At 37.0% G+C, this 25,664-nt stretch overlaps 1 protein-coding gene across 2 annotated transcripts in view; it reads left to right on the top strand.

The window, feature by feature from the left end:
* The window catches only part of Nf1 (neurofibromin 1), a 248,842-nt gene extending 229,082 nt beyond the window's left edge, over window positions 1-19,760 (top strand). For both annotated transcript variants that reach the window (XM_076871835.1, XM_076871834.1), the window contains 4 exons: window positions 148-290; window positions 635-681; window positions 1,968-2,184; window positions 16,155-19,760. In XM_076871835.1, coding sequence (XP_076727950.1) covers window positions 148-290; window positions 635-681; window positions 1,968-2,184; window positions 16,155-16,297 — 550 coding nt within the window. In that variant the 3' untranslated portion in view covers window positions 16,298-19,760. The remainder of the gene's footprint in view (window positions 1-147; window positions 291-634; window positions 682-1,967; window positions 2,185-16,154) is intronic.
* Window positions 19,761-25,664: the final 5,904 nt, after the last annotated feature.

The raw sequence follows: 25,664 nt of genomic DNA, 5'->3' as shown, positions 1-25,664 counted from the left end.
GGTACCTCCCCCCCCCCCCCGCCCAAAAAAATAAAAGTATTCATCTCCCTTCAATTTTGTCACTTTGTTCTGAGGAATATATATTATACAAATATTTTAGTTTAAAAATCATCTAAAATGTTCCTTTATTGACTTCTATTTTTTTAGGCATAATTTGTTGGACTCTAAGATCAACACCTTATTGTCATTGTGCCAAGATCCAAATTTGTTAAATCCAATCCATGGAATTGTGCAGAGTGTGGTATACCATGAAGAATCCCCACCACAATACCAAACATCTTACCTGCAAAGTAAATAAATGTATCAGAAGGATGATTAATGAATTTGCTAATGTGTGCTCTGTTGTAGAATGCACTGACTAGAGAATTCTTCATAACGGATAGGCTGCTTCATACTTTCTCCTATATAAACCATTTGTTTACTCAATTATGTGTTCAGTATTGCTTGACAATTTTATTAAAATATGGTTTTATACTAAGTTTATTTTAATTAAGTTTTAGTCTGCTTTGACATTGATTCTAAAATATTTTCAATGTGTGCATGCACAGGTTTTACACATCAGCTATACAACTTAATTATTTCTGTTATGGTTAAAAGATTTCTTGTTATAAGAGAAATATTTGATTTGTTGCAGGTTTTGGTTTTAATGGTTTATGGCGGTTTGCAGGACCTTTTTCAAAGGTAAGAAAATATATTTTTCTCTTATTTTTGACTAAACAACAGTTTTATCCACATGAATGTTTCTGCTTTAAAACCACATAATATGCTGAGCATTATGGCACACACCTGTAATCCCAAAAACTCAGAGACTGAGGCAGGAGGATCATGAGTTCAAAGCCAGCCTCAGCAATTTATTGAGGCCCTAAGAACTTAGAGAGACCCTGTCTCAAAATAAAAAATAAAAAAGACTGGTGATGTAGCTCAGTGATAAAGCACACCTCTGGGTTAAATCCTCAATACACAGAAGAAACACACACACACACAACACTGAAAAGCAAAGTAGCAGTTCAAACATGATATTTTTATTTTTTTATTCATTTGTTTTTATTGGTGCATTATAATTATACATAATAGTTGAATTCATTATGCCATATTCCTGCATGTGGATAACATAATTAAACACAGTGTTTTTAGGAAAGTTTTTCATTGTAAGATTTGTTTTCCTATCTTGTGACTAGCAAGGAGCATTATCTTATGAAGATATTTTGACATCCAGTTGTTGGATTAGATTCATTCCTCTTTGTTCATTTTGTTCTTTGATTGGCATTAGTTGTTGTAGTGCTAATAAATCTGTATTTGCTACATAAATCTGTATTTAATTATTTTCTCTGTATATGTCCTCTCTGTCAAATTGATGGAAGTTCCTTGAAGGCAGGACTTCTATTTCTTTTCCCCAACATTCCTGGTGCAGGGTTCTAGGTAGAGGGGTGTTAATATGAATTATCTAAACCTTGTTCTGGTTTTAAAAATTGGGTATTTAGTTTATATTGTCTTAACTATGACTGAATATCTCTTGATATGAACAGGTTTTCACTAAAAAAAGCAGGCCTGAAGTCCCAGAAATAAGCTTTTGTAGTTGGATTGCCATAACCCTCTGAGTTCTTTGCAGTGTCTAGTTAGTGGAATATAAATAGCAGCTGGGATGATTCTCTGCTCATTTTCTCTGTTTTGGAAAATTGGCTAGACATCATTCCTGATGATTATATTGTCTTAGTATTAAATTCAGTCTGTGCATGGCTTTCAGAAATTGTAGGTTCATCTGGAAGCTTTAAGCATAAGCTGAATAAAATTCCCAATTGTAAGCCAGTCTATAAATATTACTCCATTCCCCCTTTTTTTAATGACCTATAACAGACAAAGAAAGAAAAATAATAAAATAAGCCCCAAATAAAAATTAACCTTTTTTTGGCTTCAGAGGGAATTTTTTTTTTAATGGAGCTAAAATAATTTCCTATTTTCCATTACAGCAAACACAAATCCCAGACTATGCTGAGCTTATTGTTAAGTTTCTTGATGCCTTGATTGACACGTACTTGCCTGGAATTGATGAAGAAACCAGTGAGGAGTCCCTCCTGACACCCACATCTCCTTACCCTCCTGCACTGCAGAGCCAGCTTAGTATCACTGCCAACCTTAACCTCTCTAATTCCATGACCTCACTTGCAACTTCCCAGCATTCCCCAGGTCAGTAAATGTGATCTTTATATGACTTTAAGCAATAATATTAAGTTACCAACATTAGGAATTCCCTTGTGATCAGATTATTACAGGTTTTACCTTTTCCTCATGAGAATCACCTTATATTTCTTCTTTACCTTGTACCTGAGCTAAATGTTGTTAACCCTGTAAAGTTTTCTACTTTCCAACAAATTGTATGTAAGATAGTGAAATGTTCATAGTGTTCACATAGGTTTCCAGGGTTGATAGGATTTTCAGAGTTTGGATAAGAAGGGTAATCTAAGTTGCATTACCCTTTAAGTGAACATAACTACAATTCTTTTACTAGTATACCATACATTCCCCTAAGGACTTCTGTGTCTCTAATATTGCATACCACATTAAAAAAATATAATAATAATATATATATGTGTGTATATATATATATATATATATATATATATATATATACATACATACACACACACACACAAAATCTGATAGTACCCCACTTCTTGCTGCAAGCAATAACCCAACAATCTTGAAACTATCTGGGTTTAAACAAACAACCAGACCAAAAAAGTCTAAATCATAAATATAGCCCTCATTTAGAGTCATTTTTAGGTCCAAGTAGATAAAGTATGCCAAGTTAGCATGCAACTTAGAGGTCAATACACTGAGAAATAATAGCTGAGTGTGGTGGCATATGACTTTTATCCCAGCTACTCAGGAGGACTACAAATTCAAGACCAGCTTGAGCAATCCTGTTTCAAAAGTAAAATTTAAGTTCTGGGGATATAACTCAGTGGTAGTACACTAGCCTGGTATTTTTTTAGGCCTGGGTTCAATCCTCAGTACCACAGAAATAACAACAAAACCTAATACCGCCAGAGGGATTGAGATAAACAAGAATAAGACAATAGAAATGGCAAACCTGCAGAACTCTGGGTGACCCCAGAGCTGATGCTGTTGTAGGTGTTGTAATGACAGTGGGCAATGAAGGAAAATAGTTTTTGTTCCTTTTTTCTTTCTTTTAGGTCATATTTTCAATTTAGAAAAATTACCTTCTAAAATGGTTAAAATAAAAGAAGGATTTGAGGGGCTCAGTGGTAGAGCACTTGTCTAGCATGAGTAAGGGGCTGGGTTCACCAAAAAAAAAAAAAAAAAAAACCCAAAAATCTCAAAAGAAGGATTTGTTTTTTAAAGTTCCATTTTCTGAAATGGTCACTTGTAATACACCTCATTCTGAAAGGAAAAGTCCTTTTAGATAGTTTATAGAGTTCTTTTAAGTGTTAGTTCGTTTTGTTTTGTTTTTCTAAAAGTCAAATAACAACACTGAGCATGGAGGCACATGCCTGTAATTCCAGCTACTTGGGAAGCTGAAACAGGAGGATCATAAATTCCAGGCCAACCAGAGCAATTTCGTGAGATCCTGTCTCCAAATAAAAAGGGTTGGGGATGTAGCTCAATTGTAGAGTGCTTGCCTAGCATGCGTGAGGCCCTGGGTACAATCGAAGTATTGCCAAAAAAATAAAATAAAATATATTGTATCATCTCAAATGATATAACTATTCTGTTATGGTCATGGTCCATAAAAAGACTATCTAGTTTATAATCCCAGTATTGCATTAACATTTCAATTTCTATAATACTTTTGAAGAATATGAAGAATTTGGCATAAGATTTAGAATGAGACCATCTAGGATATTATACATATTATATACCATTTTGTCAAATAATTATATTCGACTTTTTTTTTATAAATTTATTTTATTTATTTTTTATGTGGTGCTGAGGATCCAACCCAGTGCCTCACACATGGTAGACAAGTGCTGTACCACTGAGACACAACCCCAGCCCTTATATTCTTAGCATTTATTTATCAATACTTTCACAGGAAATTCTTTTTTCCCCACAAAGTAAGAGGAGCGTGCCCAACTTTTTTCCCATATAACCATGGTCATTTGCCATGGTCACTTATTCTCCAAGACATTGTTTCTTCAAGTTTGGTCTCAGACCAGCAGCATCAGGATCTTTAGGGAGTTACTAGAAATACAAATGCTAGAGTCTCATCCCAGACCTCCTGCACCAGAAACTCCAAGAGTGGGGCCCCTCCAGTAATCAATGTTTTAGTAAACACCCAGGTGATTCTTACATATGCTAGAGTCTGACACTATCTAGGATCTGCCTGTGGTCCTGCCCCACTTTCATCATTTCAGCCCTTCAGGCCAGGAAGAACTTAACTTTACTTTCTTACCTATACTGCAGCCACTGAATACTTCCTTCTCTACTCCCCTCCCCTCCCCAACACTCACATAAATTCTTAAGAGTTCTGGAACTGGAGAACCATACAGGTAATTTAATTCTAGGCTAACAGTGTTGTATGCAATGAGGAAACTGAGCTTTAGAAGCATTGGGTTAATTGCTTTATCCCACAGCTTCTATTTAGAACCAAGGCTGTACTCTTTCTTTTGCCTTCTGTATTTATCTGTCATCTTCTTTCCTTTCTCTTCCCTTCCCTTTCCTTCTGTCCTTCATTTGTGTATTTCTGTTTCATTGCTTTTTCTGGGTTATTTTGTTTAGAATTATCAACCACTAAAGTTGGTGAGAGTTAGAAAATTCACATGATTTGGAGTGCAACTTGGGTACATCACTTGCCTAGCATGCATGAGGCTCTGAGTTTAGTCCCTAGCACTGAAAAATAAATAAATAAACTGTATACTCCTCCTACTTTTAAAGTTTGGTTAGTTTGACCAAACTTTTGTGTCTTAGGCTGCAAAAATGATGTTAAACATATCAAAATGATTAGTTTTTTCATTGACTTTTTTTTTTTTTTTTTAAGCAGACTAATTGTTAGGGAGATCTTGTCCATCTTATGTAATGGAGACAAAAAAAAAATCAGGTTAAGAGTAAGGTATTAGTATAGGTTCCCCTGCTAGTCAATTAGTTGCTTATGTCCAATGTATTTGGACATTAGCCATACCACTGGCTTTGGTAGAACAATCTACTCTATAACTTCTTATTTTGAATTGTTCTTAAACCAGGTGCAATCCTAGAGAGTTGCGAAGCTGAGGCAGGAAGATCACAAGTTCAAGATCAGCCTTGGCAATTTATCAAAACCCTGTCCCAAAATAAAAACTAAGAAAGGGCTGGGAATGTGTTTCAGTGGTAGAGCTGTCCCTGAGTTCAGTCCCCAATACTCCAAAAAATAAAAAAGAATTGTTTTTAAAAACCAGAGAATATACTGGGCCTGATGGTATATGCCTTAACCCCAGCTACTTGGAAAGCTGAGACAGGATGTTTGTAAATTCAAGGCCAGCCCAGTCAATTGAGCAAAACGCTGTCTCAAAATAAAATAAAGGACTGTAGGAGTATCTCAGTGGTAGAATTCTCCTGAGTTCAATCCCCAGTCCCATTAAAAAAAAAAAAAAAAGAACAGCACATAAAGTTTTGGTTATGGTTCTAAACTAATTGTGTCACCCCTAGTAGTTCTGCAAAGATGACTGCCTGAATAGACTGGTAACACCCTGGAAATCTCTGAGTACTCCCAAAAGAAACTAAAATTTTAAAAATAATGGAAATAATTAAATCATAGCGTTCACACCTCCCCTCTATCTGAAGTGTGTTGCTTGCCTCATTTACTACTTGCCTTATTTACTACATGGAGTTACTTTTCCATAGTGACTTTCCTAGAAAGCCCCTTTGTATCTTTAAATTGTGGGCTTATGGGGATGGGATTTTAAATCAGTGGTAGAGTGCTTGCCTTGCCTAAGGCCCTGAATTTGATCCTCAGGACAACATTATAAAAAATAAATTAAATAAAAGTATTATGTCCATCTGCAACTAAAAATATATATTTTTTTTTAATTGTGGGCTCTGGCTGGGGTTGTGGCTCAGAGATAGAGTGCTCACCTAGCAGATGCAAGGCCCTGGGTTTGATCCTCAGCACCACATAAAAATAAATAAAATAAAGGTATTGTGTCCAACTACAACTAAAAAATAAATATTTTTTTAAAATTGTGGGTTTATCTCCACAAAAGGATCCTAATTTCTTCGTAAATAATTATTATGGTTTTGTTGTTTGCTCTCATGAAATATCTCTTCATGATAAGAGTTGATACTTGGTAATTATATATATTGTTTCACATCTTGATCTCCCATGTAATTTTATATCTTTATTTCCTTGTTTCTTTATGGATTGAGTTTGCTGATGACAAAGAACTAAAAGAAGCAGCAAATCTTTTGGTATCAGGGAGATTGAACCCAGGGCACTTTGCCCACTGAGCCACATTCCCAGGCCTTTTTTAATTTTTTCAATTTTGAGACAGGGTCTTGCTAAATTGCTGAAGGCCTCACTAAATTGTTGGGACTGGTCTTGAGCTTATGATCCGACTACCTTAGCCTCCCCGGTTGTTGGGATTACAGGTGTTCACCACCTCACCTAGCTACCAAAGCAATGTATCTTATTCAAATTCCTAACTTATTCTAGCATTTCAACTTTGCTATTCAATTGCATAGAAACCAAAAATATTTCCTTATCTCCTTTTCCAGCAGCCAATTCCTAAGCAGTTACATTTAAAGAAGCTCTGTGTCACTGGCTGAAATAGAGAATAAGTGACTTGACATCAAATTACCCAGCATCAACTAGCACCATGAGCTTTAAGCAGTCAAAGGCTCTGTTGCCTATTTAAAAAAGCAAAAGTTGATCTTCACACAAGCTATCTTTTTGCTGCAAACTTTCCATGTCAATGCAAGACCCTGCTTTGGTGCATAACAGGTTCAGCCACTAAATTGTATTTTCTTTTGGTCTCCAGCATTCATTTGCTTGCAGATCAACTAGATAAGATAATGAACTAACTTCTTCTGCCCTACCCCAATTCTTGCCCTTCAGCATTAGAGCCCTCACCTAAATAAAAATGTTGTGATACTTCAGTCATCAGCTTTGAGGAAGTCATATTCACTTAAACTAGTTATCTCTGAAAATTCATAATTCTACATTTAAAGTAATGCATAAATGATTGTCTTCTGAACCCAATCCAGAGTTCAGTGCACATGAAATCGTGTTTATTGTAACCCATTAGCTAAATGGACTTACAACTTTGCCTCTTCAGGTTTTCTCAAATGCTACTAAGAACATCCTGAAGAGAATACTTTACTCCATGATATAAAAGAATATTTCAGATGTGATCTGTTGATCCTTATTAGGCCCAGTGTAGCTAAGCTTGACATGAATTGAGGAACCAGGATTAAAACTAGAAAATAAAACCTGTCTACCTTTAATTTAAACTATCTCTTGTGTAAACCCAAGCCTCGTGTGGTTTTCCCAGCTAATGAACAGAGAGGCTTTTTAAAATTAAAGTCTTATGTTGAATACTTTATGCATTTCAAGTGTAGTCTTCCTTCATCCTCTTTAGCTATTAAAGAGCAAGTGTAGTAGAAATAAAAATCCTAATAGAATTACATGGACTTAATACTTACTAAAAAGTGAAATAGATCCATTTCCAAAGTATTAAAATTTATATTCTATCATAGGGTCTCCTAACACTTTTCACACTGTAATTTCAAGCAGTAAGCATTTAAATACCTATTTTGTAGGTGTGCGTTAGATACTCTGGGATATTTAAAGATGGGCGAGGCCCTGGACACCAGGGACTAGACAGTTTTTGCCCATGGATCTCATTCTTGGTTTTAAGTTCTTTCTTTCTGATTCAGGCTGTTTAACAATTTCTACTAAGGCAGGATATATGTCTCCAAGAGATTTCAGAATAGTAAGGGTGGCAAGTGTGCACAGACCTCTTTTATGATATTTCTTATGTTGGATCTTGTACTATAAATTATTTGGATGGGGTCTGTGGCTGTACTCAGTGGTAGAGCGCTTGCCTAGCATGTGTGAGGCACTGGGTTTGATCCTAACACCACATAAAAATAAATAAAAACAAAGGTATTGTGTCCATTTACAACTAAAAAAAAATTGTTTTTAATTATATGGATAGTTCAAAGTAGTGTTATGGCAAAAATTTAAGATTTTACCTCAAAAAGATATGAGAGGTTTGTTGTATTTTTAAATGAGCCCTATGATCCATTTTCAGTGTTATTTTTAACTAGGAAAGGGTCCTTAATTTTATCCTTTTATCCTTTTATCAGTGTTTTTTTTTTTTTTTTAACTACAAAAAGGTTCCTAATTTTGTTCTTTTATCAGCTAATTTTACTACTAGTACTGGGACATGAATTTTTTAGAGCAAAGAATCTGCATTTTAGATTCACTTTTTCCACTTTATTTTTTGGCTTCATCCAAGCCTGGCTTCTCTTCCTCCGGGGAAACAGGGTAGATCAGCTAGTAGTAATCATAAGCATTCCTGGACCAGTAGTGCTAACAGTTGTGTACATGGAAGGATATTTCATCAAAACCATTTCTCTAAAATGAGGCTTAGCTCTGAGTAAGTAATGCTTCTAATGTGTTTACTAAGTTTAAAACATCTCCCTTTTAGAAGAAATTTAAAGGCCCCTCTTTTTGAGATGACTTGAAATCTTTCAAAGTATTTTAATGTTTTAAATACTGTTTATAGTATCACCAGAGCTTTATTTGGTGTTGATTTGTTTTCTTTCTCTTTCTTTGTTATTACTCTGTATTAAGGAAGAAAAAAAAAAAAACTTTAAGCAGTGACATGGTATAACTTTTCTAAATTTTCATCTCATTTTTAGTTTAATTCTTGATTTAAATCCAAATTCTTAATTCTAATACAAATGGTAAAAGTATAGCTATTTAGAAAATTAATGGTCAGAGTTCAGTAATTAAACCCAGACTCCAAGCCAGGTGTGATGGTGCATGCCTGTAATCCCAGCAGCTCAGAAGACTGAGGCAGGAGAATCAAAGGTTTGAAGCCAGCCTCAGCAATTTAGCAAAGCTTTTAAGCAAACCTAGTGAGAACCTCAAAATAAGAAAGGGCTGGGGATGTGACTCTGAGGTTAAGGGCCCTTAGTTTCATTCCCTGGTACTCCCCCCCCCCAAAAAAAAAAAAAAAAAAAAAACTCCTTCTTAAAACCAGGGAACAGAGTAATTATCCAGAATCTAATCATTTTTCACCCTTAAAAAAAAAAAAAAAAGACTTATTGACACCACTCCTTTGTTTTTTCTTCCATTCTGTATCTGTGCAGCTTCTCTACCTTGCTCTAAATCAGCAGTTTTCATGCAGCTGCTCCCTCATCAAGGTACTCCTCGCTTTCATTGTCCTCGCACGAAATACTGCTTGCCCGGCACTCATCCTGGGCACATGGCATGAGACATCACTCACCAATCCTTGGAAGCCCAGTCTGCCTTTAGGCACCAGGGGAACTTATAAAGTTATTGCTTTATAAGGTCTGGGGGCTTACAGACCTGCAGATCCAATGTGTTCTGTCCTTTGAGGGAGCCACGTAGACCCACCTTGAGCACTGAAGCTGCAGTTTTGGCTCTAGACTAACACAACAGGTTAACAAAAATTCAAGGGAGAGCCAGGTATGGTGGTGCATACCTGTAATCCCAACTACTATGAAAGCTGAGACAGGAGGATTACAAGTTCAAGGCCTGCCTGGGCAATTTAGCAAGACCTTATCTCAAAATTTAAAAAGAAAAATACACAAGAGAGGGTTAATAGTGAAAAAGCAGGACATGTGGTTTGAGGAAGTTTTTTTTTTTTTTTTTTTTTCTCTTTAAAGCTTAGAAAATACTTGATTTTCGGGCTGGAGTTGTTGTTCAGTAGAGCGCTCGCCTAGTGTGAGCGAGGCCCTGGGTTCGATCCTTAGCACCATGTAAAAATAAAAAAAATAAAAGGTATTGTGTCCAACTATAACTAAATAAATATTTTTAAAAAAAGAAAGTACTTGATTTTCCCCCAAAATTATGCCAACTCCAGTGTTTTCATAGACATTAAAGCTGGCTATCCTCTATTGCTTATGTTTTTTAAAAGGACTATGGTAATTAGCTCTATGGACTAAGAAGGAAAAATGTGGCACACTGTGTCTACCTTATAAAAGATCCTTTTTATTCTTCTGTAAGTTTACAGAAAGATTAAAGCTGAGACAGAAAAAGAAGCATTAGCAATTGGTGAAAGTCTATTACAATGTTTTTTAAAATCTAGTTACAATTTTTTGTATCTAGCTCAAAATACAAATATTCCAAATGTCTTATATTTAACATGTCTCCATTAATGTATTTACTATAACATAAAAATAAACTGTCGTTATCAATGGTTGCCTTTCTAAGAACATTTCTTACATTTTGTTCTTATTTACATTCACTTCAGTAATTTTATAAATTCCTAGTATAAGATTTAAGTCCTATGCTTTTGTTCTAAAACCGAAGCTTAGTATATCATTTAGTCTTTTTATTTAGATATTAGGAATGTGATAATTTATATAGTAATTATTTGTGTGCAAAAATTCTTCACCCAGATTTTTTTTCTGATTTTTCTAACAACCTTTTGAAACAGGCAAGGTCAGCCATTATCCTGAATTGGCGACTTAACTAGAGCCAAGATGCCCTGGGATGTAGCTTAGTGGTAGAGCATGAATTCAGCATGATCCCAGGATTCAATCCCCAACTCCCAAATAGAAGGACAGAAAGAACAAGAACTAAATAAAAGTTCTGATCCAACCAACAAGATGCAAAATTTGGTCTTCAAATATCTGTGCTAGATCATAAGAGTTTTCTGATAGTTTTGTCATATTGTATAATAAACTAAGCCATGTGTGGCCAGGTAACCTACCAGTGCTCCTGTACAGTTAGTGGAGATGTGGCTTATTATTAGTCTTTCAGTTTTTCCAGTATAATGTCTCACAAATTACCTAAACCATTTTTCTTCAACTTCTCAAGAACTTACATGTTTTGCTATTTGTCAGGCTGGGATTGTACATCACTAGCTATCAAAATAAGCAAACCCTGATACCTGCCTTCAAGGAACTTATGTCTGACAGGGGAGACAGACCTGTAACTATAATGTGATCTAATAGTTCTTTTCCCTACTTACTTGTTTTATGACTTTGGCCAATAACACCTTTTAATTTAGGATTTTGTCTTTATCTGGAACCACCACGGTTTGAAGCATCATGCTGTTAATACACTGCCAAAGAGAATTTTCAGCTTCTTCTGCTCTGCATGTTTATAACTGGCTGATGTTTGACCACATCCTATCTGGGGGGGGGGGGGGGGGATTTAAACTAGCAGGACCAATGGAAATGTTAGTTTTATTTCCTTTGGATGGTGGCCCCTGGGTTTTTGTCATCTCTTGGATTTTTTGCCTTTTGCCTGCTGGAGGTGGGAAGAGAGAGCCAGTACTTCAGGGGCATAAGAGAAACTGAAACACAAAGCTTCTGGGGGGACTTGATGAAAAGAAGTACAATACCAAGGGCTTTCTCACTCATTTAAAATATCACCTGAACAAAAAACAGTGGAGCATACCTATAATCCCAGCTACTTGGGAGGCTGAGGCAGGTTTGTGGGTTCAAGCCTAACCTAGGCAACATAGCAAGACCCCTTTCAAAAACCAAACAACAAAAAAAGTATATTGCAGCTTGATACCCTCGGGCAATGAGACTCCCCTTTTTTGGAGGGATTTCATAATGGAAGGGGCTTCTAAAATACAGACTACCAGTGCAGAATGGGTTCTCTGACTCCATATGGGGAGTCTGGCAGATAATCTGAGCGTTTTTATTTATATTTATTTATTTATTTATTTTAGAGAGAGGGAGGGAGGGAGGAAGGAGAGGAGAGAATTTTAATTTTTTTTTTTTTTTTTAGTTTTTTTTTTTTTTTTTGGTGGACACAACATCTTCATTTGTATGTGTTGCTGAGGATCGAACCTGGGCCATATGCATGCCAGGCGAGCACGCTACTGCTTGAGCCATATCCCCAGCCCCTGAGCGCTTTTAAAGATAGATACATTGTTCAATAACATTTTTTGGCATCTCCTTTTAAATTTTTTAAATCTTTATTTTGAGTTTTGAAGAGTTATTTGCTTAATAAAAAAAGTAGAATTTTCTTTTTTTTTGAGCTCTCTTATTTTTTTTTGCATTACAATTCTTAATATACCTTTATATCACAATTTATCATATCTCTGTTTGTATATAAGGTATGTTGACACCAAATTCCCATCTTCATACATGTATTTTGTATAATGATGACCATCTCCTTCCACCATCCTTGCTGTTCCCCTTCTCCCTCCCTTTTCTTCCTACCCCTATTCTCTATCTAGAGGTAATCTTCCTCCCCTGTTCTCCCTCCCTACCCCACTTTGAGTCACCCCCCTTATATCAGAAAAGACATTCGGCATTTGTTTTTTTGGGGATTGGCTAACTTCCCTTAGCATAATCTTCTCTAATGCCGTCCATTTCCCTGCAAATGCCATCTTCTTATTCTTTTTTTAGTGCTGAGAAATATCCCATTGTATATAAACGCCATATTTTTTTATCCATTCATCCACTGAAGGACATCTAGGTTGGCTCCACAGTTTAGCTATTGTGAATTGTGCTGCTACAAACATTGATGTGGCTGTGTCCCTGTAGTATGCTGTTTTTAGGTCCTTTGGGTTTAGTCCGAGAAGAGAAATAGCTGGGTCAAATGGTGGTTCCATTTCCAGCTTTCCAAGGAATCTCCATACTGCTTTCCAAATTGGCTGCACTAATTTGCAGTCCCACCAGCAGTGTATATGAGTGCACCTTTTTCCCCTGCATCCTTACCAACACTTGTTGTTTGTCTTCATAATAGCTGCCATTCTTACTGAGATAAGATAGTATTTTAGAGTAATTTTGATTTGCATTTCTCTGATTGCTAGAGATGATGAGCATTTTTTCATATATTTGTTGATTGATTATATACCCTCTTCTGAGAAGTGTCTGTTCAGGTCCTTGGCCCATTTATTGATTGGATTATTTGGTTTTGTTGATGCTTGTTGAGCTCTTTATATATCCTAGAGATTAGAACTCTATCTGATGTGTGAGGGGTAAAAATTTTTTCCCAGGATGTAGGCTCCCTGTTCACCTCACAGATTATTTCTTTTTCTTTTTAGTTTGAATTCATCCCATTTGTTGATTCTTGGTTTTAATTCTTGTACTATATGGGTCTCATTAAGGAAGTTGGAGCCTAGCCCTATGTGATGAAGATTAGGGCCTACTTTTTCTTCTATTAGACGCAGTCTCTGATTTCAAAAAGTAGAATATTCTTAGCCCTTCTTTGAAAAAACCTTCACCCTAGTAACTTAATCTATATAACTACTGTTGTATAATTTTAATTCTTAAGGATACCACTGAGGGGTTGGGGTTGTGGCTTAGTAGTAGAGCGCTCGCCTAGCACGCATGAGGCGTTGGGTTCCATCCTCAACACCATATAAAAATAAATAAAGTAAAAACTGCATTGACAACTAAAAAATATTTTTACAAATTTTTAAAATAAAAAAGAATTACCAATGAGCAGGCCCTTGTCCCCAGACAGAACCATTGCTGTCTTGCAGTTTAAGGATGTTTTCTTCTCAGAGTGACCCATAGGAGAGCAGTGACAAGGATGCACTGAAGGAACACACAGAAAGGAGCCCCAAAGTGGCAGATGCTGGCAGAGCACCACAGGACCTTCTCGGTGGTTACCTACACTACATATGCCAGCACTTCAAATTCATGTTTTCTTAGTTTTGTCTTCCTATTTCCTGTAAGGAAATGAATTTCTATTTAGGAAATAACCCCAGATAAGAAAATATTATACTTGAACTTGTAGACCAATATGCAAATTTAAAGAAATAAAAGGTCAAATACACTGGCAAGTTTTGTGATAATTTAAAGTGAAGAAAGCCAAATTGGCGGGAGGTGGGGGGGATCTTTTCTACTAAAAATATACTACCCCCTCAGGATCAGGGATTTCATGCTTTTGGGTTCTGAACTACAGGGATCCAGCTATTACATTTTAATATGGAAGCATTCAGTCCAACCAATCTTTATTGAAAATAATCAACTGGATTATGTAAGAAAATAAAAAATGAATAATAAGTGATTCCCTTCCATGTGTTTTTTTCCTTCTGTGGGAAGAAATAAGATGTATATACAAGTTGTGATCATATAAGTTAAACTATAAAATTAAGAGGGTAGAAAGTAGTTCTTTGCAGGAGACAGAAGAATGTACCTCAAAAGAAGTCGCAATGAGAAAAAAAAAAAAAGAGAGAGAGAGAGATTGGATTATATCTTGTAGAGATAGGCAAGGCAGTTAAAAGAGCCTGCATAAACATACATCACAAGGACATTCAAGGCACTTAAGAAATTATGAGCATCCTCTTCAGTTTTGTTACAGCCTTTTAAAGCTCTGGAGAAGATGCAAATCACTATAAAGAAGAGAATAAAAATTACCCAAAATTCTGTTGTTCAAAGACAGATTTTATGATTACAATGTTTCCTTCTACTCATCTTCGTGTGAATTTGATTGAAATACACATTCTCAATACTGGTTTAACTGTGCTTGGCTTCTGGAGAGATGTAACTGACATTTCAAAATGTGTTCAGTTCACATTATCATCAATTGATGAATGTCCATGTTCCTTTGATAATTCACTGCAGCAAACCTCTGTTGAGCCTGTGTAAATCAGGCCATGTACTTCTGGATGCCTGACACTGACTTGAATTCAGGACTGAATCCAATGAAGGATGTGTGGCTCCTAGAGAAAGATCACCCCAGATTCATTCCTGTTCATAAGCCAACAAGTAGCTGCATAGAACTGTACATTTTCTGCAGCATAGTGAATAATTCTTGACTTGAAATACTACTTTTTGCCCAAAAAGGGAAATTTTTTCATTCCCAAATTTAATGATTATTTTAAAATTCGAATGATACAGATAAGAATAAATAAAAATTACCTGGGAAAAAGTACTTGGTAAAAGAATATATTTTAGCAAATATATTCTTAGCCTTTTTTTAAAATAGTACATGGTTTATTTTTTTTTTCTTACTCAAAAAGTTATGAGCATCTTTCTATATCTATAAATAACAATCAGTACTTTACGTTTTGATACAAATTACTAAAATCCTCTGCTCCTGCAGTTAGGCCATTGATGGGTATCAAGTTACGTGGGAGCAAATTTCATTGAAGTGAAATAGGTGGAAGACCTAAATCATGAACTTTTAAGAAGCAAACACACTTGAAATGCAACATTCAGATCAAGAAACAGAACATTCCCAGCACCTGAGAAGCCGCCCTCATGCCTCCTTCAGTCACTGCTTTCCTAAGGATAGCCACTATTTCATTACCTAATTTGTAATCTTCACTCATCTGATTTTTAAAATATATATATACTTTGTGTTTCTGATTACTTTTGTAAGGTTACTACCTAATTTATAAAATTCATTGTAGGGCCCTGCCTTTGGAGGTTTGATCTCCATAAGAGAAATAAGTGACAACTGTTTATGTTTGAGAAATGCACAATGACTTGCCACGGTTGGAAAAAAGCAAAGATTCTAAAGTATAACCTTTGTGATATATTATTTTCTCAGTAAATACTTAGGTTCCTTTGGAACCGGCACTGAGATGCAAGAAAATAAATAGCACGTGTTTTTCTTTGAAATGACAAATTTTCGAAAAGATTATAGTACCCTTTGGGACCCGAGAGGATGTTCTCAGGAGTAAAGATGTGAGGCTAGAAGCTGCCCTCTACTGGACGCTGCTGGTATGATTTGGGGAAAAGAACTCTCCAATTTTTCCTGGAGGCTGCCAGCCTTTAAGTCTCTTAAAGCCTACCTGCGTCTAGCTTTTCCTTGCAACCTTTCTTTTTCCTTATGCTGTCTCTCTGCAGTGATAGCAAATTTGGCTTAGCAAGATGTGAGGTTTTCTGTATGACAGGACCTTTAAAAACATTCTAGTAAATGACTGGTAAAATGAAATACACAAAAACAATTCACCAGGTTGAATTTCACACATAAACAATGAGATCCAGACCTAGAGCTTAATACCAGAAGAGAGGAAATAACTGGCTGCTGTGTTTCTCCCCAGGAATCGACAAAGAGAACGTTGAACTCTCCCCCACCACTGGCCACTGTAACAGTGGACGAACTCGCCACGGATCCGCAAGCCAAGTGCAGAAGCAAAGAAGCGCTGGCAGTTTCAAACGTAATAGCGTTAAGAAGATCGTGTGAAGCTTTCTTTCTTTCTTTTTTCAAACCAGCTTAACATGGGCTCTTCACTAGTGAATCCTTCCCTAAGTGGCCCTGTCCCCACATGTTGCGATGCTGCATTTCATATTTTATAACAAACCCATCCAGTCTGCCACATTGCCAGATGATCAACTCTTGAAAGCATTGCCTAAATTTAATGCTGCTTTTTCTTTGACTTTTTTTCTTCTTCTACTTTTGGAGTGTGTCTGGTGTTAGCAAGTGTTCAGAACAACTATAAGAAAGTGGGAAGTCAGGTAACTTGAACTGAGCACATCCCAATTGTGAGAGAGGACAAATTCTTGAATATTGCTACTACTGGCCAGCTATGAAAGCCATTTGCACAGAGCTCTGCCTTCTTTGTTTTCCCGTTCAAAATGAAGTGTTAGTCTTATTTACACACTTTCCGAGAGAGAAGTGTGTGGGAGAAATAATATTATAACCCATGTATGTTTAATCTGACTTTTAGCTGTGGACTTTTTTTTACTTTATGAAACTGAAGGAACCATAGAGGTCAAGCCTCAGTGGCTTCATACCATTAAAGCCACAGGCAAGGTACTTTGGGGGTGGGGTGGGAGAACTTAGTATTTTGTAGTGAATTCTTAAGAATTACTAACACTGAGTATTAGCAATAATTACAGGAAAATAAGTGTGCCCATATACATCTTAATATTACTGAATTAAAGCTATGGATTCTGAGGCCTTATCCAAATTCAGTCATCAAAATGATCTTTTTTTTTTATCCAATTGATTATCCAATTGATCTTTAAATATACTAAAGCTATTATTGTTTTGTTTATTTTTAATTTTTGTAAGCCAACACTATACTAAGTATAGTAATTATACATTTTTTGTCTCCTCCTCTTCTTTCCTAAATAATTCTGAGCAGGGTAATCACCAAAGTGTTGAAAATTGTTCCCAGAAGGTAATTTTTTTAGACATTTGCATTAGCTCCATAGCAAAACAGAATGGTACGTGACTTTTAGAGTAGCTGATACTTTTATTTTGTTAAATAATTTTCCAAGAACCAGAATATGCTGTATAGTACATTAATTTCTTTGATAAGACATATTTTTAAAAGTCTTTTAATCTTCCCCCTTTCCTCCAAAATATCAGGAATCTTTTTGGGTTCTATATGATAGACTTGCATCTAATCACTGTGAAAAGTCTGGTCAGCCTGCATTTGTGTGAAAATAGGGGACCGTAAGAGTTGCTGCTGTACTGAATGGTATGGATTGTTGTGGCATAGGAATTTCCATAGTAATGCAGATCCAGTTTTTTTGTGGTACCTGCAGTGTGAAAAGTAATTTGACTTCAGTGATCATATTGGTATCTGGATATTCTAATTTAGGACTAAACTATATTTATTACAAAAAATATTATCCCCCCCCTACTCCTAGCTTCACTTCATATGTTAAGATATAATGGCTTGGGGAGGGCGGGGCAGAGAAACCTAGGGAAGAGGGTGGTTTCCTATAGTGCTAGTTCATTAGTGGATTTCGTAAATTAAATTCCACAGCTACTTCAATAAATAATGGTACATTTAAGTATTCTGATTTTAATAATATAACACATTTCACACTATTTACACAGCAACAATGTAATATGTTAATGTAAATAAAATTGCTTTTGATATTCAGAAATAACAAGAATTTAATTTTTTTATTTTGTTTACAGTCCTGGGAAAAGTAAGAACCATTTGCCAAAATAAAAGGAAAAAACTTTAGTATTAATAGTAATTTTAACAGAATTGTTGGAAAATATTGAAGACAGGTGTAATTAACTAAGCTTTTGTTTTTAAATATTATAGAGGCTGCATTAGAATAAAATGTTTATTATAATAACAGACCATCTTAAGACTGTAAAGAAGCTGAGATTAAACTGAGTTTAGGATTAGATCAGTGACCCAGTGCCAAGGAGGCCAAGCAGCCATGATGGTCTTGGTTCTCCCACCACCCAGCGCTTCTGGGATATAGTATCACAGATTCTTGGCTTTTAGAACAGCAGGCAATGTAAGCCTTGGATAATTTTAGTTTAGTATTTTTCCCCTCTTTCTTGATCTGGTGCGTATGACAGTGTGTATTACCTTATTTTCCTTCTCCCATCAAGTTAGAGAAACTTTCAAAGGATTACTTTCCATAAACAAATTTATGAAAGTATGGTATTCCTTAAATTTATTATTTCCCTGTAATGTAGTGAATACAGCGAATCCATTTGAAGTATCCATGAAATGATCAGCGTTGCACAAATCAAAATTGAGCCTTCTTTGAACTTCAAAAATATACTTTTGACCAGTACATCCTAGGAATTTGAAAACTTCCTAAGGTTTAAAACTTAACTTATTTAAAGAACTTGTGACATTTGTGGAAAATCTAGTTTTCCAGGTAAAATGAGCATGAGATAAATCTCTCACCAATATGCTTCCCCTGAGAAATGAAACACTTGTTAGTCTTCATACCTATAATCTGCAAAAGAAATTCTGACATTCAGAGCAAGTAGCCCATTTTGCATAATTTATAAATTCTGCAATTTGTTTGAGTTTGTGGATGTTTCCCTGACTTTTTAAAAACAAAAGCATTAACTCAGCCATGTTTTATTGCATATAACCTACTATTATGCCAGTGCTCCTGTCCCAGGAGCTGTCCTCATATGCTAACATGGAGGTACAATACTCTATGTGTCAGTTACTCACACCTGTTCGTTACTGAGCTGGGCACCAGGACACCACATTAGGCGGACGAATGTCCCAGTGGTGAGGACAGAGTGTGAGCCAGCAATCCTTCTGGGTTTGTAGATTTTGGGGGTTTTCAATTTCCATTTGGGGTTTTGGGGATTTTATTGTTTTGTTTTCTGTTTTAAGTTTCTACATTTACCCCTCCAGGCATAATAATGCATGTCTTATTCAATGTTATGCACAAACTTATACAAAAACTCACTTAGTGTCAGCCACACAGTTTTTTTTAATGCAGTATATTCACCTGTAAATAGTTTGTGTAAAATTTGACAGAAAAGTATATTTACTACCCTGTAAATACATGTGATGATATATTGTATTATTTTGCTTTTTTGTAAAGCAGTTAGTTGCTGTATATGGATAACAAACAAAAATTTGATTATTCTCATGTTAGTATTGTTAACTTCTTCCTGCGACTGCGTTACATCATTTAAAGAAAATGCTGTGTATTGTAAACTTACATTGTATATGATAACTTAGTCTCCTTTCTATCAGGCCTAAACTTTGGCAGTTCCGTATCTACACCCTTGTTAATATTGTAAGCAGTTGTACGCCAGCAGGAGAAATACTGCCCAACAGACAAAATCAATCACTGTAGGGGAAACTTGTAGAAATCAGATTCAGAGCATTATTGTTCCCCACCCCATTTCTTCCTTGTGTATGTACTCCCCCCTCCTTTTTTTTTAAGTAAAATGTAAATTCAGTCTGCTTTAAGATGTGAGGAGTTATTTAATTTCTTCACATGCATCAAGCTCGGTTTTATTTGGTGTAAATTCTGTTTTATCACCTCCTCCCATTTCTCCCTGATCTTTTGAAACATTAAACCTCGTCCTTTCTTTTAAGGGTGTTTTTTGGGTCTCCTCCTCACCCCCATGGGAAAGATGTTTGTATTTCCAGAACCTCTCAAAAGTAAAATAACTTTGGTGAAATGCTTTTTTAGGGCCTGCCAAACTCAAAGATGACTCTGGGATAGGCTGATTTATCTTTAAATGAAATGCCAGGACCCTCTGACCAATCCAGAGATCATATATTAGGTCCCCATAATTCTCTCGGACACCTCAACTTGCCCCCACAGACACTACCTGTGTAAACAGTATAAGCCACTGATCCTGAGTTTTGCCTATTTCATTTACCCACTCCTAGGGGAGAAAAAAATCCACCCTGAACCCTATGGGCAGGTCAGAGCTGTCCTCAGAAGGGTAGCAGTATGTCATCAATCAAAGGATTGAAAAAGATCAGAGGCCAGTGCTGGTCTTCTATGGGAAGGCCGGGAGAGCCTGAGAGTGTTCTGGTCCTGAGAGAATGTGAAAAGTATGTGCACGAATGTGTCTGAAGCTTCTCAAGCAAGGTTGCTGGGCACCCAGGCTTAAGGATCACTGGAATGAGAACTGGAAACTCAGATACTGCGAATAGCTATCTTTTTCCCCTATGGCCTACTAAAGCATCTTAGTTAACACTAGGGTTGTTTTGGTTTTTGATGACCCTCTAGATCACACCTCTTCATTCCTGGACAAGCTGCTCCTTAAAGATGTGGGCCGGGCCCATTTGGCAATTCTGAAATGCCCAAGGCCTAAACAGTTGGGGAGGGACAGAAGGTGCTGAAAGCAAGAATTTTGACACATCACCAAGTGATAGCATCCCAGTGTTCCTCCTCCTGCCCCCCCGCCCCCACCATCACCAAGGAAAGCCCCTAGTGGTGACCAACATCTTGTAGCATTTACCCTCATCCCTAGGTCTCCCTCAGTTTCTTTCAGTGAAATGCCTTGACCTGCTCACTATGTATGTCAGAATAGCCTCCAACAATCTCATCTAGATTCTCTTCGCAAGCAAGGAGTGTCTCACTGAAGTGAGTTCCACTGAAGACCCATTTAGCTGTGCGTGGTGGCACGCGCCTATAATCCCAGCAGCTTGAGAAGCTGAGGTAAGAGAACCAAAAATTCAAGGCCAGTCTGGACAACTTAACAAGTCCCTGTCTCAAAACAAAAAAGGGCTGGCCCAGTAGCTTGGGAGGCTGAGGCAGGAAGATAGTGAGTTTGAAGCCAGCCCTGATAACTTAGTGAGAACTTGTCTCAAAATAAAATATGTAAAAAAGCTCTGGGGATGTGGCTTAGTGGTTAAGCACACCTGGGTTCAGTGCCCAGTACCAAAAAAAAAAAACAAAAAACTTGCAAAGTCGATTATATTTCTCTATTAGGACCATGCTCTAGCAATGTAGTCATTGTTGGTTTGAATCTCTCAGATTTTGTTCTTTTAGAAGTGCTCACTAATCCATAAATGAAAACTTAATGTCACATAAAACTATAAAGTCCCTTTATACTATATATATATATATATATATATATATACACACACATATTAAATATGAATATGCATATTTAAAGTTCCCAAAGCAGCTTCATACATTTTTCCTAAATAGGGTCAAATTTTTATTTTCTTACCATTCTGTATATATCCAAAAAAAATTTTAAAAGATACTGTAAAATTTCTGTAGGTTTTCTACCACATATTTATGCTAGGACCAAGCAGATCAGGATAAAGAGGATCAAGCCTCTGGGTTATAGGGTTCAGTACACCCCCAGCAAAGTGGCCACTGATAACTGAACAGGGCTCCCCCTCCCCCAGAAGTTCAGAAAGCATTGTCAAAGCAGATGCAGTGGCACCTGCTTGTTATTTCAGTGATTTGGGAGGCTGAGGGAGGAAGACTGTAAATTTAAGACCAGCCTGGGCAACTTAATGAGATCCATAGTTTAAAAAAAAAAAAAAAAAAAGCCAGCTTCAGCACCACACACATATAATTCCAGAGACTCAGGAGCTTGAAGCAGGAGGATCATAAGGGCCAGTGAGACCCTGTCTCAAAAAATAAAATAAAAAGAACTGGGAGTGTAGCTCAGTAACAGAGCACCCCTGGGTCCAGTCCCTAGTACTAAAAAAACAAAATTGCCAAATTACGTCTGTTGACATTTTCTTCTTACAGGAAGAAAATGTCAACAGATGTAACCTCTGATGATTGTATTCTTTTGTTCAAAGAAACTTTTGATTGGCTATAATTTGGCCCAGCCCTGTAGTGAGAATTGCAGATACAATAGAACAAGAAATCTTGGCCTCTGCCTTCTAAGATCTTAAGATTCAATTGTGAAAACAGCCACATAAATGACAATCACAGTGCCCCAAAGTATGGACAGTGTTCCTGAAAGGAATCCAGCAGAATTAGCAACTGAGGAGTTGGATCTTGAAAATGTCCCGGAGGAGATATATCCAATGAGCAGTTGCAGGTAGTTTGGGAGTCTATAACATGCAGGAGGTAATCTGAGACTATGCAGAAACTCTCCCCAAAAGGCCGAGTAGAGAAGACAGAAAGCAGTATACCACAAAGAAATTGGCTTACTAAATTCTTCCTGTCCTCCATTCTTTTGTCTCACATGTAGATGCAGCCTAATCTCCTACATGTAAAACATATGAAAGCATACCTTAGCCCCAGACCACAAAAATAGAGAACAGCTTTCTTTCAAAGCAATTCTAAATGTTATGAACCTGGGTCAAAGTAAAATGAAAAATTGATGGGACGGGATGCTCACTTCCCAACTCGGTCATTTGTAGATGAAAGCAGAATGGAATTAGGCAATCTATCAGAAACTGCACCAGTACTGCCCATAGAGTTCTACAAGGAGATGAAAAAAAAAAAAATTACTAAAGGCCAAATTCTTTTGGGGTTTGCAGCAGTCATTCAGCAAACTGCCTTATTTTCCTAAATTAACTCGAGCTGTGTTGAGAGCACTTCTCTTGCTCCCTTGACAGTTCCTCCTTAGAGTGCTATGATCAGCAACTGTCTTCCTAACTCCCTGGTTAGACTGTGGACTTCCAGAAGAGGATAAGGCTTTGTTCAAAGGTATTCAACAGATGGTTGCTACATGACACTTAAGGCTTTATGTTAACAGAGAACTCTATATACAGAAAAACAAGAACAAAGACCCATTCGTTCTAGAACCCCCAATGCAAAATCCCAAACAAGACAGAGATAGTCTGTATAATAAAAGTCAAACCTATTGAAAACTCTAATCCTGGGGCTGGAGAGTAGCTCAGTGGTAGAGCCCCTGCCTAGCATGTGTGTGGTCCTGGGTTCAACCCCCTGCACTGTAAAAGGAAAAAAATAATCTAGATTTTGAGATTTCACAGATCAGTAAGTTTTTCAAAACAGTCAACTTATGTATTTAGAAATAAACAATCACTACACCACACACACACAAATCTATCAGTGATTTTGGTTTTTTGGGCAATAGGGGATTTAGTACAAAAAAAAAAAAAAAAAAGGCCATTCCAACCCCAAAAGAGGAAAGAGGAAGGGATAGAAAGATAGAGAATGGCTCTTTTTTAAGTCACAATGTTGTCCTTATTTTTCTCCTATCACTTCTGACTCGGCACCATGCATCTCAGCAGACAGACACGAGATAGGCTCAGCTGGACAGGCACCCAGTAAATGGAGAGGTCCACCATGGTTCTGGATGGGGAAAGTGACTCTCATGGAATACCAGTTTTTCCCACATGAATGTCCTGGTCAAACACAATTCCAGTCACGATCCCAGCAAGATGAGTGTATCCAGACAGAATGATCCCAGTTCACCTTAGAGAATAAACAAGAAAGCGTGGCTAAGAAACAAAAAATTAAGAGAATATTGGAAACTTTCCCTACTAGTAAAAAAAAAAAAATAGTTTTTTGTTTGTTTTTTTTTTTTATTTAAAACTGTGGTAGGGTTTAGGTCTAACTGGTAGAGCATTTGCCTCACATGTGCAAAGTCCTGGATTCCATCCCCAGCACTGCCAAAAACCTGTGATATGATGGTGATTTGACTTGATAAATAGAATGGAACAGGCTAGCAGGTCCACTTTATGCTATAGTTAAAAAAAGAAAGCACAAGTAACCCCCAAATTCCTCTTGCTTCAAAGCCACAAAAGTGTTTTCTCTGTTCTGCTACACATCCATCACTGGTCAGCAGAACTGCTCAACCCAGTTTCCTAAGGCCCCAGAGTGACTGATCAGCTACCATGTGGTGCCAGAAAGAGAATCCAGGCTGCCCTGTCTGCTGCAGTGGTCAGCCACATGTGGCTGTTGAACACTAGAGATGTGGCTAGTGAGAATGAAAGCTGATATTTCTCATTTTAATTTTAATTAAGTGTGAATAATTACACGTGGCTAGTAGCTACCAGGTTGGACAGAGCATTATCAGTAAGCAAAGACAGGCCAGATGTGCAGTCACTTCTGCTCACAGTCATTGCTGAATTTGTCCCACAGCTTCACCAAGTCATAGGGTCCAAAAAAAAAAAAAAAACCTGTCAAAAGGAAGCAGGCTGGCTGGAAATGTTGGCAAAAACATTAGGGGCTGTCACCATAAAGAAGGACTCATAGAAGTAGTGGAAGAAATCCTAAAGATCAGGCTTTGACTGCCTTACCAGGTTTTAAAATGTCCCATGTCCAAAAGAAAAATCACAAGATTAAAAGTCTAACCAATGGCCTTTGATTGGTCTTATTTTAAACAGTTCATAGAAATTCATTATAAGAAAAGGCACAGTAGAAAACAAAAAGGGCAAATCTGAATGGCTAATCCATAGAAAGGACATACTGTACCAACTGCTAATTACTATATGGTGACAAGTGTCAATGCACTCATTAGCAAAAAAAAAAAGCAACTGAAAGAGTGGGATCCTTTTTTTTTTTTCTTTTCTTTTTTTAAAGATGGGTTTTCATTATTACCCACGCTGGCCTTGAACGCCTGGGCTCAAGTGATCTTCCTGCCTAATCCTCCCCTGTAGCTGGGACTATGGGCATGTCTGCACTAGGCTTGGATACCTTTTTCATTTGTCAAATTAGTAAAGATGGATTTACTACCTAGTGACAGTCAAGACTGGTCTGGTGAACTTGCACATGCATTATGCCTCATTTTCTGTGTCACCATACTTAAAAACGCCCACACTGGGGCTGGGATTGCCGCTCAGAGGTAGAGTGCTGGCCTAGCACATGTGAAGCCCTGGGTTCAATCCTCAGCACCACGCAAAAATAAATAAATAAATAAACAAATAAAATAAAGGCACCGTGTCCAACTACAACTAAAAAATAAAAGTCCACGCTGTTTGCCCCAGAAATGCTGTGTCTAGGAATCAAGCCTTATTAGACAAATATGAACTAAGACTTTTGTCAAAGTATTATTTATAATATCAGAACTTCTGAAGCCAATCAGAATGTTGGCTAAATCACCTATATTTACCTAGTACTTGGGCTGGGGTTGTGGCTCAGTGGTAGAGCACTCGCTTAGCATGTGTCAGGTACTGGGTTTGATGCTTAGTGCCACATAAAAATAAATAAAATTATTGTGTCCATCTAGAACTAAAGATATTTTGTTTTTAAAAAATGGGCAAGCAAATGTGGCTGGGGATGTGGTTCAAGCGGTAGCATGCTCGCCTGGCATGCGTGCGGCCCGGGTTCCATCCTCAGCACCACATACAAGCAAAGATGTTGTGTCTGCCGAAAACTGAAAAAAAAAAAATAAATATTAAAAAATGGGCAAGCCTTGGGGATGTGTTTTAGTGGTAGAGTGCTTACCAAGCATGTGGGAGCCTTGGGTTCCA

The sequence above is a fragment of the Callospermophilus lateralis genome, chromosome 11, assembly GCF_048772815.1.
Source record: "Callospermophilus lateralis isolate mCalLat2 chromosome 11, mCalLat2.hap1, whole genome shotgun sequence".
Lineage (NCBI taxonomy): Eukaryota > Metazoa > Chordata > Mammalia > Rodentia > Sciuridae > Callospermophilus > Callospermophilus lateralis.
Note: the sequence above shows the minus strand (reverse complement) of the source record. Positions and strands in the feature narration are given on the sequence as shown.